Below are 14,355 nucleotides of genomic sequence, written 5' to 3' on the forward strand. Positions count from 1 at the left end.
ATTGGAAGAGACGATCGATCTTGTTCAAGCTACAATGAAAGGTGTCTTACGATCACGGAGCAAACGAATGGACTCAAGGGTTTGAGGCTCCAAACCGTGCATGATATCTACAACTAAGATAGCAATGTTACAAAGGGAGCTACCTCTACTTCTCAAGTTGGTAAAAGATTCGTGACCAGGAGTATCAATAACCAAAAGACCAGGAACCTTCATCTTCTCAACTCTCTGTTCACCAAGTACAGCTGTCTTCTTTTCAATGGCTTCACTAGGGAAGTAAGTGGCACCAATTTGTTGAGTAATACCACCAGCTTCACCTTCCTGCACATTTGTCTGACGAATTTTATCCAACAACTTTGTTTTACCAGTATCTACGTGACCTAAAATAACACAAATGGGAGAACGCAAATCATCCTTTGAGCGATTAGCCATAGCTTCCTGTTGTCTTTGAATACGGCGAGCAGCAGCTTCTTCTTTTCTTTGCAAAGCAAGACGCTGAGTAGCTGTGAGTTGCTCCTCATCAGAGCTGTCATCAGAATAATCGGAATCGTCTTCAGAGTCTTCATCGGAATCTTCATCAGAGTCTTCAGATTCGCTTTCAGATTCTTGCTTCTTACTTGGAGCGGCCTTGGCAGGAGCAGCTTTAGTAGCAGTAGCCTTGGCAGGTTCGGCCTTGGCAGGTTCAGCCTTAGGAGCAGCCTTCTCAGGAGCAGCTTTAGCGGGAGCAGGCTTCTTTTCTTCCTCATCTTCACTTGAGGCGTCCCAGTCACTCTTTAAGTCATCCTCGCTTTCTTTTTTCTTTTCTTCTTCGTCACTGCTGATAGCTGCCTTTTCCCAGTCATCATCCTCAGCTGTATAAAGCAGTAATTAATATAAGAAAAACTTCCATAAAAATTAACTTACATTCTTCTTCTGCAGCAGCAGCAGCAGCAGCAGCAGCCTTTTCTTCTTCTTCCTTACGCTTCTTCTCTTCCTCCAATTTTTTGCGTTCAGCTTCTTGTTGTCTTCTTTCTTGTTCTTCCTTAGAAGGCACCTTCTTCTTACGATTTCCATAGACAATCTTCTTAGGCTTCTTATCGTTATCTTCAAGAGCTTGGACTCGAACCATGCCAGATTCAAGAAGCTGTTGATGACGCAGCTGTGCTTGACGTTGAGCTTCTTTTTGAGCCTTGGTAAGAAGCTTACCTTCCTTACGGAGTTGTTCTTTCTTAAGCTATATATATAAACAGAGTTTAGCGACCTTATATTAGCTGAATATGCAATGATACGTACTCTCTCTTTCTCTCTCTTTGCAGCACGAGCCTCTTCACGCTTCTTTTCTTCTTCAGCAAGTCTTCTTTCTTCTTCCTCAATGCGCTTACGTTCTTCTTCAATACGCTTACGTTCGGCTTCTTCGGCAGCACGTTGAGCCTCAATCATTTTCTAATATAAAAATAACCATTAATAGGCCATTTTATTTTACTTTATCTTTCATTACTTACTCTTAAAGCAGCAACTGGAGCACCCTTACCCTTCTTACCCTTAGCAGGGGCGGCAGCTACAGGAGCAGGCTCAGGGACAGCAGTTTCAGCATTTTCTGCCTCAGCTTCCTTTTGAGCAAGCTTCTTGGCCTTCTTTTCTTTTGCGATTTGCTTTTTTGATTTGGCAGCAGGTTCAGAAGATTCGGCAGGAGAACCAGCTTCTTCCTTTTTATCCAAGCCAAGAAGTTTGTTAAACTCGGCATCTTCAGCTTCTTGCTGCTGCTTCTTTTCGAGAGCAGCCAAACGTTTGGCTTCTTTTTGTTTTTCCTTCTTTAACTTCTCCTTTTCTTTCTTTGTCAAAATACGGAACTCGCCTTCGGCTTCACCAGCAGGGGTTTCAGATTCGACTTCAGCTTGAGCTTTGTTGTTTCCCTTCTTATTCTTTTTGTTCTTTTTATTGTCGTTAACCCAATCAAGATCGTCAATCTCTTCGGAGGGTTCGGCAGGTGCTGGAGTTTCCTCAGGCACTGGTTCTTCCTCTTCTTCAACCTGTTGTTTCTTTCCCTTCTTTCCTTTTTTGACTTTGTTTTTGGCAGCTTTGTTGACCATAGCCATTAAACTAATTTAAAACAAAAGTATGAACTACAAAAATATAACATTCATGTATTAATTTTTTGCATACCCATCGTCTTCTTCTTCACCAGCAATATTGCTAAAGTTATTAGCTCTTTCTGCGAAGGATTCTTCAGTTTCTTCTGGGGGAGCTGCGGCACCGGTAGCAACAGCATCTTCTTCGAAAGCTTCATCCCTATTGTGAATTTGCATGAGTAACAAAAAGCATTATTTCTTATTTGTTTTTTGAATGCAATATTTTACCAGTAGTCGTCCTTTCTCTTTCCACCCTTCTTTTTTGCCATTTTTATAAGAGCTAAGTAATGTATATTGAAAAAAGACTGATATCCTTTTGCCACTACTTAAAAAAAACTTATCTAAGCCACCTTAAAAACTGCGGTAATTTATTTAACCCTACAACATAATGAAAATTGACAACAGATTATACTTTGTTATCTTTTAAAAGGATCAAAAGAAGCTAATGGATATTATGATATTCATTCTACAGCATGAAAACGAATCTATATAGTTGGCGTCTTTAGTTGTGAAATAAACTTCTTTTTTGTGTTTTCTATTTTTTCTGCGGAGACTTAACTATGAGACGGTGAAGCATTTTTCAAACTTGTTAGTTCTTAAAGGAATACACGTTAACAACTTCGTCGATGCTTATATAACGATGGTTGGAAAGAATAAAATTATATTGTATATGATTTCGGTATTACTAAATTTGGTCTACAATTCAGCATTTTTCTCGATATTTTAATAGACAGTATGATAAAGATGGCCGCTAAATTCATTGTAATCAGTAAATGATAGTTATAAGTATTTCTTGACAGTACTAATTCTTTAAAAGAAAAAGATTGCTGCAGAATGAAACTTAGGATGGTATACATTGACTTTTTATTTGTTTTGTATTGGATCAAGCAGAATATTTGATTAAGACGCCTGAAAGAATAGTTTTGCAAATAAAGAGTGAACACTATGAAAAAGACGCGTTTTTGACGCTTAATGAGCTAAGTAAACAAACACTATAGCACAAGGTTTAATAATAGCTTAGTAATCGTTATATTATGAACGAAAGTATGAGCTTTGTCTATTTACTACATCACCATTAAGATGATTTAGCAGCATATAATGTTATTGTTATTTCATATGTCATCACTTCTCTTTTTTATCTTCCTATACATTATTTACTTTAATCATCATTATCTTATTCAAAGCAATGTGAAAAGAAGTTGCTGTATACTGTCTTCGGCAATTGACCAAGAGAAAGCTCTGTTACTCAGTGACGTTACACTCGGTTATGCAAAGCGGGAATTGTTTCCTATTTAAGATGCTTCTTACAAAATAAAGCGAGCTACCTACAAGAGTTGGGTCCTACATATGTTTTGTAATTTTCAAATGAAGACTAATTTAAAAATTCAAGGGAAATACTTAAAAAAATACATTTCACACGATTTACAGTTTGTTGAGGATTGCTTGAATTAATATAGTGAAATAAACTTAAGTGCTTAGAGAGCAATCTTAATAGAATTTGTTGTTTGTAACTGAGTAATTAAATACCTATTATTACAAGGGGCAAAGAGGAATTGTCAAACAGTTGTATTATCAACAATTAAAAGCAGCCCAATATACTGCATACATGTTAATATATAATAACGAATAGCCCGTTAAATTCAAAAGGCAGCCCTGAGAGACAACATTCGTATTTGTATGCGCATTGTTGTAACACGACAAAGTCCACTATTAATTCTGCCTTGAAAGCACGTGACTCACATTATCCTACATTTTAATTATGTAAAAGCATACCTTTTCTCTTCCCCCCTTTTTACGTTAAAATGTTTACTACCTCAGACAACAAGGGTAGAAAGTTATGTTTACAAAGGAAACCCATCGATTTTGATCAACACTTTTCACAGCTCACTGACATGCTAAATGGCATCTATTTCTTATCGAGCAAACAACCTCAGATTGAGGGAATGACCATGTACCAGTAAATAATCTCAATCCTTTCTTTTTCTTTTTTATTATTATTAATCCTTTATTAAACAGAATTGTTTATGATTTATGTGTAGCTACCCCAAAGTCCTTTAAAGACGAGGTATTTAATGGTATAGTGGATTATATTCAAAAGCATACAATAAATCAATGCAATGTAAGAAGTAAAAAAAAAAGTGTTCTTAATCTTTATTCTAATTTACACTTTTTCTCTACAAGTTTATATTATCTCATGATGATATTGTCACTTCTTATGCAAAAGCTTTTGATAGATTTGCATTAGCAGCAGAATACATGTCGAGAGGTTGTTGTTACCTGGATCGCATGAACAATTCCAATCAGCTCAACAATCGAAATGGTGGAAAATACAAGAGACAAAATGTGGAAGCGGTTGCCTTGTCTCAATGGAAACAAAATGTGCTATTTGTGATTAGAGACCATTATCAAAATAAATTGTTCTATCAAGTATTTGAATGGATCCGGCAAGACCGAAATGGAGACAATGCACCTCATAATATCATTAAGTCCGTCGTCACATCGCTTGTTCAAGTCAACGCGTTCACAGACCAGCCATTACAACTTTATATAGAAGAATTTGAGCGTCCATATCTTGTACACACCAAGAGGTATTATGCCGCAGAAGCAGCTCGAGAGATTGCATATGGTAGCATTAGCCACTTTATGGAGAGAGCCAATGATCGTCTTCAACAGGAAATTATGCGTAACAATCAGTATTGTCACTCAACCTCTCATGGAAGAATTGTAAGGGAATTTGAGGCACAATACATTATGGCGTATCAAGACCGTATCATTGATGAGTTTGAAACAATGTTAAAAGACGAAAGATTCCATGGTCTGTGTGTTACGTGTTAAGAGATAAAGCATTTTCAACCAATTGATCTTTATTTTTTATTAATATCTAGACTGTACTTTGGCTTACAAGTTATTAAGTCGTATACCAGATGGATTAAAGACAATCTTGGATATCTATGAAAACTACATAACAAAATTAGGTAAAGACATCCTTTCGCAACTAGGTGCTGGGGTAAGCAAGAATCCAAAGCCATTTGTCGACCAGTTACTTGCGTTGCATTCCAAATATTATCAAGTAAACAGCCAGGTGTTTGAGTCACACTCACTGTTCACTGCTGCTGTGGACAAAGCATTTAGAACGATCGTCAATGATGCCGCCAACGCAAATGGACCAGAAACTTTAGCGCGCTACTGTGATATGATGCTAAAGAAGAATGTTGGTAAAAAAGAGATAGGCACAGGTCAACGAAAGAAAATAAAAAAGGAAGAAGATCAAGAGGATCAAGAGGCGAGGTTGATGAAAATGATCACGTTATTCAAGTATGTGGATGATAAGGATGTATTCCAAAAATTTTACTCTAGAATGCTTGCCAAGCGTCTCATCTACAACGCTTCGCTTTCAGAGGAATTGGAAATTAATATGATCAATCGCTTAAAGGAAATCTGTGGTGTTGAATATACTAGTAAACTAAACAAGATGTTTACAGACATCACACTCAGTAGTGACCTGAATAGTAAATTCAAAGCATATATAAAAGAAAATCAGCTTCAACCTCAAGGTTTTTAACATAATGAAGAATGGAAAACAACAATATGTTTACTTTTAATTACTAGGCAATGTGGAGGCACTTGTGTTGACTGCTGGTGCTTGGCCATTAAATCAAAAAGATGATACAGCGACGGATACAAACAAATTAATGTTGCCGGCTATTGTAAGACTTTATTTTATCGTTATTCTTGATGAGAGTATTCTAACAAATCAATTAGCTTGAAAATAATATAACTTGGTTTGAAAGCTTTTATAATAGCCTTTATAACGGAAGAAAATTACTTTGGCAATGGAACTTGACTCGTGGAGAAGTTAGAGCGAATCACTTTGACAAGACTTATGAGCTGCAAGTGAGCATGTATCAGATGATTGTGCTACTCTTGTTCAACCAGTGTAATAGTATGACCGTCAAGGAGATCGCTGATCGTTCTGGCCTAAGCCTTGCAGGAACGACACGAAGTTTAAGACCATTGGTTGAGTTGGGCCTGCTGAACACACTCGATGGTAAATTCAACGAAAAGAGTATTATAGAAATCAATAGAGAATTCAGCAATAAAAGGTCCAAAATAAAAGTGGGCAATACGGTTGCTCAACAGCAAAGTGAAAGCCAGCAAGAGAGTCAAGCAGCTCGAAAATCAGTAGAGGAAGACAGAAGGATGTATATACAAGCTGCTATTGTTCGTATCATGAAATCCAGGCAAACCTTATCCCATGTGCAACTCATACAAGAAATATTGGATCAGTCCAATTCAAGGTTTTCTCCTTCTGTATCTATGATCAAAAAATGTATTGAACAATTGATGGAAAAGCAATTTATCGCAAGACAGGAAAAAGACTGTTATGTTTATGTCGCTTAGCCTTTTTTTTACCCACTGTTCCATTTTTACAAGCCAATAAAAATGAAAACAACAAAATATCATTCATAAAGGAGAGTTTTATACAAAGAATAAATTTTATATAAAAGAAAGTAGAGCTTGAGTGAAAAAAAGAAGTATTCGAGGCTTGTATGTTGACATTTTGGAGTGACAGAAATAATTCTATCCAATAAAACTTATTTATTATATCCAACTCCGTCCATGTCGCCTGGCGTGCAAAAAAAAAAAATCTTCAAATTGTGACTAAGAGTGGACACAGGTTTAATTTTTTTCTTTTTTCTTACAAAACAACAATAAAATCGTACAGTTTGTTATTGTCAAACATCATAAAGAAAGTCAAACAAAAAAGAGACACACCATATAGTGATTTTGTAAAAAAAGCAATTATTACAAAAAATTAAATGAAGTAAGTTTAATTTAACACTGACAAGAAAGCGCGTTCCATTCATTTTTTTTTAATAGTAATCTACCAAACAATCCCCATCCAGAACGCAAAATTGCGGTTCCTAGACGACGATTAAACAGAACAGCCTCAACCACCTCTTTGAGTAGTGTTGGAAGTACAAATAGTATTGGCAATACTTCAGCAGGCGGCTTTGTTTTTCCTTCTGCTGTACCCCAACAGCCAGCGTTTGGCTCAGGTTTTGGAAGCAATTTACCCAACAATAATCCTACACAAAGTAAGAAAAAAGAGTTGTTGTAAGAAAAATATTTATAACTGACGGTTTCTTTTTCATTTTTCCTATTCTCAGACACTGGAGCTTTTGGTACTGTAAGTGAAGGATTCTCTGGAGGCTTCAATACTCCCGCATTCGGTCAGCAAGCTAGTCAACAAGGTAGCCAACCCTTTTCAACAGCTTCTTCATTTGGTTCCAATAATAGCAATAACGAAACGGGTAATCAAACAGCGCCTTTCGGATTCAATGCTCCAAAACCTGCCACCAATACGGCATTCAACTTTTTTTCTAATACAAGTAGTGCCAATCCAAGCGCTAGTTCTTTTACCGGGTTTGCCTTTGGAGCACCAGCAGCGCCTGTCACGGCCGCTAAACCACCTATCTTTGGCGGGCTTGACAGCTCTGCCGCTACACAACCAAGTAGTAGGTTTATTTTCTTTCTTTTTTATCAATCCACTAAATATATTATATCATCTTCTTATTTTAGGCACTCCAGCCTTCAGCTTTGGATCGAATACTAATAATGAGTCAGCTCCAACCAGCCAAGCTCCTACCTTCACATTCAGTCAACAGCAAAATACAACCAGTCCTTTTACAGGCTTCCAATCATCTCAGCCTGCCGAATCAGATTCATTCGGTACAAGAAAACGACGCTATTCTGTTGAAATGGAGGATGTGACTCAAGCAGAGGAAGAGCAACAATCTAATAAGAAATCGTTTGTATTTGGAAGTTCAGGCAGTGTAGGCAGTGCAGCACCTACTTTCTCTTTTGGATCATTCACAGCAAAAACGGATGAATCAAAACAAGACATGGAAGGGCAATTTTCTATACCTGCCTCAAATTCAACAACAACTACAGAAGCTAGAACTTCTGCATTCACTTTTCCATCTACGACAAATACAGAAAAGAAAAATGAAGTTAGTAAACCACTGGGCAACCAAGCTGCTACTTCAGTCTCTCCATTTAGTTTTAGTTCTAATACTACCAGTTCAAGTACTGAAAAGAAAAATGATTCTTTAACTACCAGCAAACCATTTACATTCCAGGCACCAACTTCATCAACCATCAGTTTCGGAAGCACAGAAAATAAGGATGCAAATAAGCCTTTTTCATTTACACCACCTGTAACTGCAGATAACCAATCAAAGGTCTCTTCGTTCAGCTTTGGAGCCATGAAGGACGACAAAAAGGATACAGAAAAAACAGATGAAGCCGCAAAGAACACTAAATCTGCTGAAAAGGATAATGACGTCCCTCAAGAAACTGAGGTTTCTGGAAATAACGAAATAATTAAAGATGATAAAGCCGACAAGGAGAAACCAAACAAGGATAAAGAAGCTTCCGCAGATAGTGATGCTACTAAAGTTACTGATAAACCACCCATTTTCTCTGCGCCTATCTCTGTAAAATCCTCTGGATCTAACTTATCTGGTGAAAAGAAATCCTCTGATGACTCTTTTGCTGTTCCCCTCTCTGAAAAAAAGCCTGCTGCTCCTGTGTTTAGTTTTGGAGCTACTGCTTCATCCCCCAAAGTAACGGTTGAAGACTCTTCTTCGAAAGATGATGTCCCTGCAGAAACAGCTTTTCCTGAGGTTTCTGAGCCTGAAGAGACACCTGTGGCCGCAAATACTCCTAAAGATGCAGGGTCCGTGCAGATTGTAGAGATCGAACAATCAGGTGATGATAACGATAAAGAAGGTGATGATGTTACAAGTAAGGAATCAACTGCTACTGATAAAACAGAGACAGCAAAGCCTTTCAGCTTTGGACAAACTTTTGCAACTCAAAGCAAACCTGCTAGTAAGTCACTTGCCAGCTCACCCTTTACCTTTGGTTCTACCGCAACTAGCGAAAAGAAGGACGATACAGCAACCAGTAAGCCATCAACTTCTCAAGCAGCTTCCGGTTTCACTTTTGGAAATACTTCTAGTGCACCATCTATCAAGCCTGCTTTGAGTTTCGGTAGCATTTCATCTGCTCCCTCATCCGCCCCTGCTATTAGCTTTGAAAGTACCTCTAATGCTCCTAGTACTACCACTGCTTCTTCCACGCCAGCATTTACCTTTGGAAGCACTTCTAGCACATCTAAGCCTGCCTCTACTTTCACCTTTGGAATGTCCTCTAGTACTTCTACAACCACACCTGCCTTTACTTTTGGAAGCACAACTAGTGCTCCTACATCTACTCCTGCTATTAGTTTTGGAAACTCTTCCAGTGCTCCTACGTCTGCTCCTGCAATCACCTTTGGAAGCACAACCACCGCTCCTTCTTCTACACCATCATTTACTTTTGGGAGCACTTCTGCTGCACCTTCAACGGCTCCTGCCATCAGCTTTGAAAGCACTTCCAGTGCACCCAAATCTACACCCGCTTTCACTTTCGGAAAAGTTTCTAGTGCTCCTTCTTCTACTCCTGCTGTCGGTTTTAGCAGCACTTCAACTGCAACCTCATCTGCTCCTGCTACTAGCCTTGGAAGCACATCCAATGCGCCTTCTACTACTACATTTAGTTTTGGAAGCACTTCCACTGCAGAAAAAGAGGCCGAAAAGTCGGAATCTAGCACTATTAAAAAGTCTGGAGGTGTGTTCAACTTTAGCACACTACCTGGTAGCAAGCCAGCAACAAGTGCAAGCACTACTATATCTGCTGATGCATTAGAGACAAGTAAGCCTGCTGATTCTGTAACTAGTAGCTCTGCCCCTACAACATCAGCATCAACAAGCATCTTTTCCATCAACAAAGAAAGCGCTCCAAGTACTACTACTACCGCTGCTGCCGCTGTTACAACAGCAGCTACTACCTCTACCACTGCCTCTACTGTGACAGCAGCACCTGTTTTCAGTATCAAACCAATTACAGAAACCACCAAGAGTACAGAGCCCGAAAAGCCTGGATCTGTATCTATTGCATTTAGTAAAATAGATGAAAGTGAACGAGACAAATCTTCTGTACTTTCACTAAAACATACCGCCAAGTATATTTCTCGGTAAAGAAACAAAAAAAAAATACATGTGAAAAGCGGTTAGCTTATTTTTTTTGCTGTAGTGATACATCATATACTCCTACTACTTTAAAATCTGATGTTGCTGAGCCAAACCAAGTTACTTATACTACTCGATTCTGGGAATTACCCAACTTAGCAAGAGGTGAGCTTGCTGAATTACAGCACTTTATTAATCAGCAAGCCGACAAACGTGATAATATTGAGAAACAAATACATTCTACCTTTGCTTCAACACTCCGTGATATACAAACAAAAACAGAAAATCTGAGTATTGTAAGTGAAGAAGGAGAATAAATGAAACGCATAATCTTACATTTATACATAGGATGCCGATATTTTATCAAAGCAACTAGAAATACAAGAAAATACACTTTATGAACTTATTGATAAAAATGCACGACACCGAACAAACATTGCAGCTGCAAGTAGTGTCCTGAACCAAGAGAATAGAAATTGGCGTACATTGGGAGCCTCCGAGAACTGGCAGTTCTTTGTAAATACTGTAAATAACTTGGAACAAAAAACACAAAACTATTCTCAAGCTATTCAATCAATTGAAGAAGCCATTGGTTCATTGGATAAGGAAAGTGGATTTTCACCAGAACTCCTTTCAGAAATCATGACTGGACAAAAGCGAATGTACTTATCTTTAGCTGGAAGAGTAGCTGAATTACATGAAGAAGTAGAGCGTATCGTGAAGAAACGCAAATTGTAAATTTCTTAAAAGTTTTTGTTTAAAGGAAAAGAGAGAAAGAGAGAAAACTCGCTAATTTTTTAAATTAATAAACTGAATTGATAAACCTATCGTTTACATTATATAAATAGTGCCCATTATTTGTAAGTATAGGCACACGAACTAGACTATCCATGAATACTATTAGCTCATTGTGTATATCCGCAAAATAGTTTTTCCAAATGCATACAATTGTAAACAGGGAAGTGATAAAAGCGGAAAGGGGTAGTCGTGAGCAGGATGCATAGATAGGATTTTTTCTAAACTTATTTTACAGCTTCGTATCAATCAATAAAAGGTAGTGCATTAAAAGAATAAGCTTAATTCTTGTTTATAGGGGTCTAAAAATACTTTGTTTCCTAACATTTATTCACTACGAGCCTACAAGTCTCTTTCGCATCGACTCTATTTGAGCTCGAACCATATGAAAACAGACACCAAGTATACATTAACGGTATCTGTCAAAATGTTTCATGCCATAGAGATGTCGTTAACGCTGACAATTTCCTGGTTATTGTGATGCTGCTGGCCGAAGCCTACTCTCTTCTCTTATGCATTTACAGCCATCCATAGAGCGAAAAGGTAGAACCGTGCAACAAAAGAACGCACCACAACCGTGTGGGTCGTGTTGTGATGTGCACAGTCGATAGTGCCTGATTCTCAGTCCCAGATGCCTCTTATCTTGATAAACCTTTTCAACCTTGGTGTAAAATGATGCTCTCACGAATTCAGTCCTATTGGAGAACTTGAAATGTCTATATTTTTGCGTTCAGTTCACTTTGTGAATATAGATGACTTGAACAGGGTACCTTGTGAAAATGTGTTTCACAGTCGAGATGAAACATGTACAGCTAGAGAAAGGGAAGGAAACATACGTGATGGATACAGGTGCTCTAGTTGGATCACATGTAAAGTATGAGCCTAAACACAAAGTGCATAAGACAGGTGAGCGATGGCTTTACTCAGCGGCCAGAAAATTTATTATATGTTTTTGCAATTTTGCAACATTACTTTCCATCATAGATGCTTCTTCCTTAAAATAAAGAGTATTTCCATTCTATTGTGCTATCTTTGTTTCATTCAACAAAAAATAAATGAATAAAGTCAATGACAGTATACAAGGTTATTCAACAGTTCAGTTCTATTTAATGTGGACTATCTATTCACTAGGAATAACCAAATATCATGGCAAGCCTTGCGAACGATGAACGCTTAAATTTCAAAAGGAAAGCATACTGTAAAAGTCTGTTTTCTATTTTTAGTCACGAAGGATACCGAAATATCACCTTCCATGACCCGAGTAAAGGAGAACTTGGCTTGTTTTGTTGAAAGAGGGGATAAAGTGTTTGTTTCACCTCTTTGCATGTTTATTTACTTGCACAAAGCATTGGCTCTGCCACCCCACTTTTAAAACCAGATTTTTTTTTTCTTTCCTTTTCTTTGTCTTTCTCCTATCTTTTCCCCTTATTTTTCAGTAGAATGATAGAATCTCCAACTTCAGGTGAACGTGCACCCGTTTTAAGTACAAATGTAGACGATCCTTCACATCCCTTACATCATCAAAGACGCACTGTTACTGATTTCGAATATGGTGATATTTTAGGAGAAGGCTCTTATTCAACTGTAAGTTGATATTTATATTTTCTTGCTTGTTTTCTTATATTTTATCACAGGTACTTGTTGGTAAAGATAAAAAGAGTGGAAAGTTGTATGCAATCAAAAGATTGGATAAAGCGCATATCGTAAAGAATAATAAAGTAAAATATGTCATGATTGAACGAGATGCGTTGAGTAAAATGAATCATCCAGGCATCATCAAACTCCACTGGACTTTTAAAGACGATCGCAGTTTATGTAATAACAAACTAGTTTTTATATGTATATAGAAGCTAAACGATATGATAGATTTTGTATTGGATTTAGCAGAAAATGGTGAATTATATAATTATATTAAAGGAGTAAGTTAACGATATATGAGCGTAGGGTTTATTAACAAAATTTATTATTAGCTTGCACCTTTCGACCTAAAGACAGCGCAGTTTTATGCAGCAGAAATATTATTAGCGATTGAACATATTCATAAACAAGATGTTATTCACAGGTAACAACAACGATAAAGGTTATTGTGTTTTCTAATAACATATAATAAAACAGAGATATTAAACCTGAAAAGTAAGTTTTATTCGACAAGTAAAAGAGAATAGATGTGAACTCGAAAGTGCAGTATTCTATTAGATGAGAATATGCATATCAAATTAATTGATTTTGGATCAGCAAAGATATTATCTAATCAGACTGAGGAAAGCAATAGTGCTGGATCAAGGTCATTTGTAGGCACTGCAGAGTATGTTCCTCCTGAATTACTTGCAAGTGAACCAGTTTCAAAAGAGTAAGGATTACAAATGATTAATACAAGCTTATAATGTATTATGTAGAGCTGATTTTTGGGCACTTGGATGTATTATCTATCAAATGTTATCAGGGACGTCACCATTCAAGGCGCCTACTGATTATTTAATATTTCAAAAAATCAAACATCTAGAATACACGATACCTAATCATTTCTCACCAGAGGCTAAAGATATTATTCAAAAATTACTTACCTTAGATCCTACAAAAAGACTTGGAAAAGAAGGTACAGAGGCTATCAAGCAACACCCTTTCTTTGATGGTCTTGATTGGGAACATCTATTTGAATGTAAGGCTCCTTCGTTAAAGGAGGCATTGGCTGAAGAAATCAAGAGAAATCCTCTATTTGATGAGAGCATAGCCGTCGATAGTTTGTTTCGTCAAGCATTTGAAGGCCCACTCTGCGATCAATTGGCCAAGTTGCAAATAGAGCCTACTTCACCCAAGTCTCACTCATCAAATCAATAAATATGTATTTGTATAGAGAAAGAAAGTTTATATTACAGTGGGACCCAATATGCTTTTTTTTATTATTTTACAAGGTTTTTATCTGCACATATAAAAGTATGTGTGGTATCAATAATAAAAAAAAAAAGTAAGATGTTAACTAAGTATAGGTAAAAACTAGGACAAGGTATAATGAGCATAGATTATCTACGGTAACTGTCATTACTTACATTTCCTACAATAACACTTGGTAAATCGAAAATATCACGTTTGATAGTGAAGCAAAATGTGCAAGGTACAGGTTTACGTTGTGGTGTTCTCAATATACATGAATAACTACACGCTTTATCTGTATTATCAAAGGCATGACTTGAAAACTTTTCCCAATATTCCACAGCAGACTGATTCTCCATCAACTATATTCGTATGAGTATCATGCAAACATCAGTGAATAATTACCTCATAAATATAAGTCTTTTTATTCAACAGCATGTCTTTCGTCCACTGAGTTAATAAAGAAAACTCTTTACCGACCAAGCACACTTCACCCGTTCTTCTCC

The 14,355-nt window shown here is 37.2% G+C and overlaps 5 protein-coding genes across 5 annotated transcripts; 4 read left to right on the forward strand and 1 right to left on the reverse strand.

The window, feature by feature from the left end:
• Nucleotides 1-24: 24 nt before the first annotated feature.
• On the reverse strand, nt 25-2,374 carry RO3G_03429 (uncharacterized protein; the record flags this gene model as incomplete). The annotated part of the gene is made up of 6 exons (XM_067658019.1): nt 25-848; nt 901-1,200; nt 1,359-1,419; nt 1,479-2,076; nt 2,140-2,265; nt 2,334-2,374. 6 exons carry the CDS (start codon nt 2,372-2,374, stop codon nt 25-27), a joined length of 1,950 nt encoding a protein of 649 aa, XP_067514120.1.
• Nucleotides 2,375-4,217: 1,843 nt separating this feature from the next.
• RO3G_03430 (uncharacterized protein) lies at nt 4,218-6,506 on the forward strand (the record flags this gene model as incomplete). Its single annotated transcript, XM_067658020.1, has 6 exons — nt 4,218-4,231; nt 4,340-4,788; nt 4,870-4,920; nt 4,991-5,614; nt 5,715-5,812; nt 5,868-6,506. The coding sequence occupies 6 exons, from the start codon at nt 4,218-4,220 to the stop codon at nt 6,504-6,506; spliced, it is 1,875 nt and encodes a 624-aa protein (XP_067514121.1).
• Nucleotides 6,507-6,925: 419 nt separating this feature from the next.
• RO3G_03431 (uncharacterized protein) lies at nt 6,926-11,047 on the forward strand (the record flags this gene model as incomplete). Its single annotated transcript, XM_067658021.1, has 7 exons — nt 6,926-6,930; nt 6,987-7,204; nt 7,277-7,624; nt 7,689-10,188; nt 10,248-10,479; nt 10,532-10,917; nt 11,032-11,047. The coding sequence occupies 7 exons, from the start codon at nt 6,926-6,928 to the stop codon at nt 11,045-11,047; spliced, it is 3,705 nt and encodes a 1,234-aa protein (XP_067514122.1).
• Nucleotides 11,048-11,690: 643 nt separating this feature from the next.
• On the forward strand, nt 11,691-11,982 carry RO3G_03432 (uncharacterized protein; the record flags this gene model as incomplete). Its single annotated transcript, XM_067658022.1, has 2 exons — nt 11,691-11,847; nt 11,963-11,982. 2 exons carry the CDS (start codon nt 11,691-11,693, stop codon nt 11,980-11,982), a joined length of 177 nt encoding a protein of 58 aa, XP_067514123.1.
• Nucleotides 11,983-12,418: 436 nt separating this feature from the next.
• On the forward strand, nt 12,419-13,816 carry RO3G_03433 (uncharacterized protein; the record flags this gene model as incomplete). The annotated part of the gene is made up of 6 exons (XM_067658023.1): nt 12,419-12,562; nt 12,613-12,730; nt 12,845-12,897; nt 12,949-13,040; nt 13,164-13,328; nt 13,375-13,816. The coding sequence occupies 6 exons, from the start codon at nt 12,419-12,421 to the stop codon at nt 13,814-13,816; spliced, it is 1,014 nt and encodes a 337-aa protein (XP_067514124.1).
• Nucleotides 13,817-14,355: the final 539 nt, after the last annotated feature.

This window comes from Rhizopus delemar, genomic scaffold (assembly GCF_000149305.1).
Source record: "Rhizopus delemar RA 99-880 supercont3.2 genomic scaffold, whole genome shotgun sequence".
In the NCBI taxonomy this organism is placed as follows: Eukaryota; Fungi; Mucoromycota; class Mucoromycetes; order Mucorales; family Rhizopodaceae; genus Rhizopus; species Rhizopus delemar.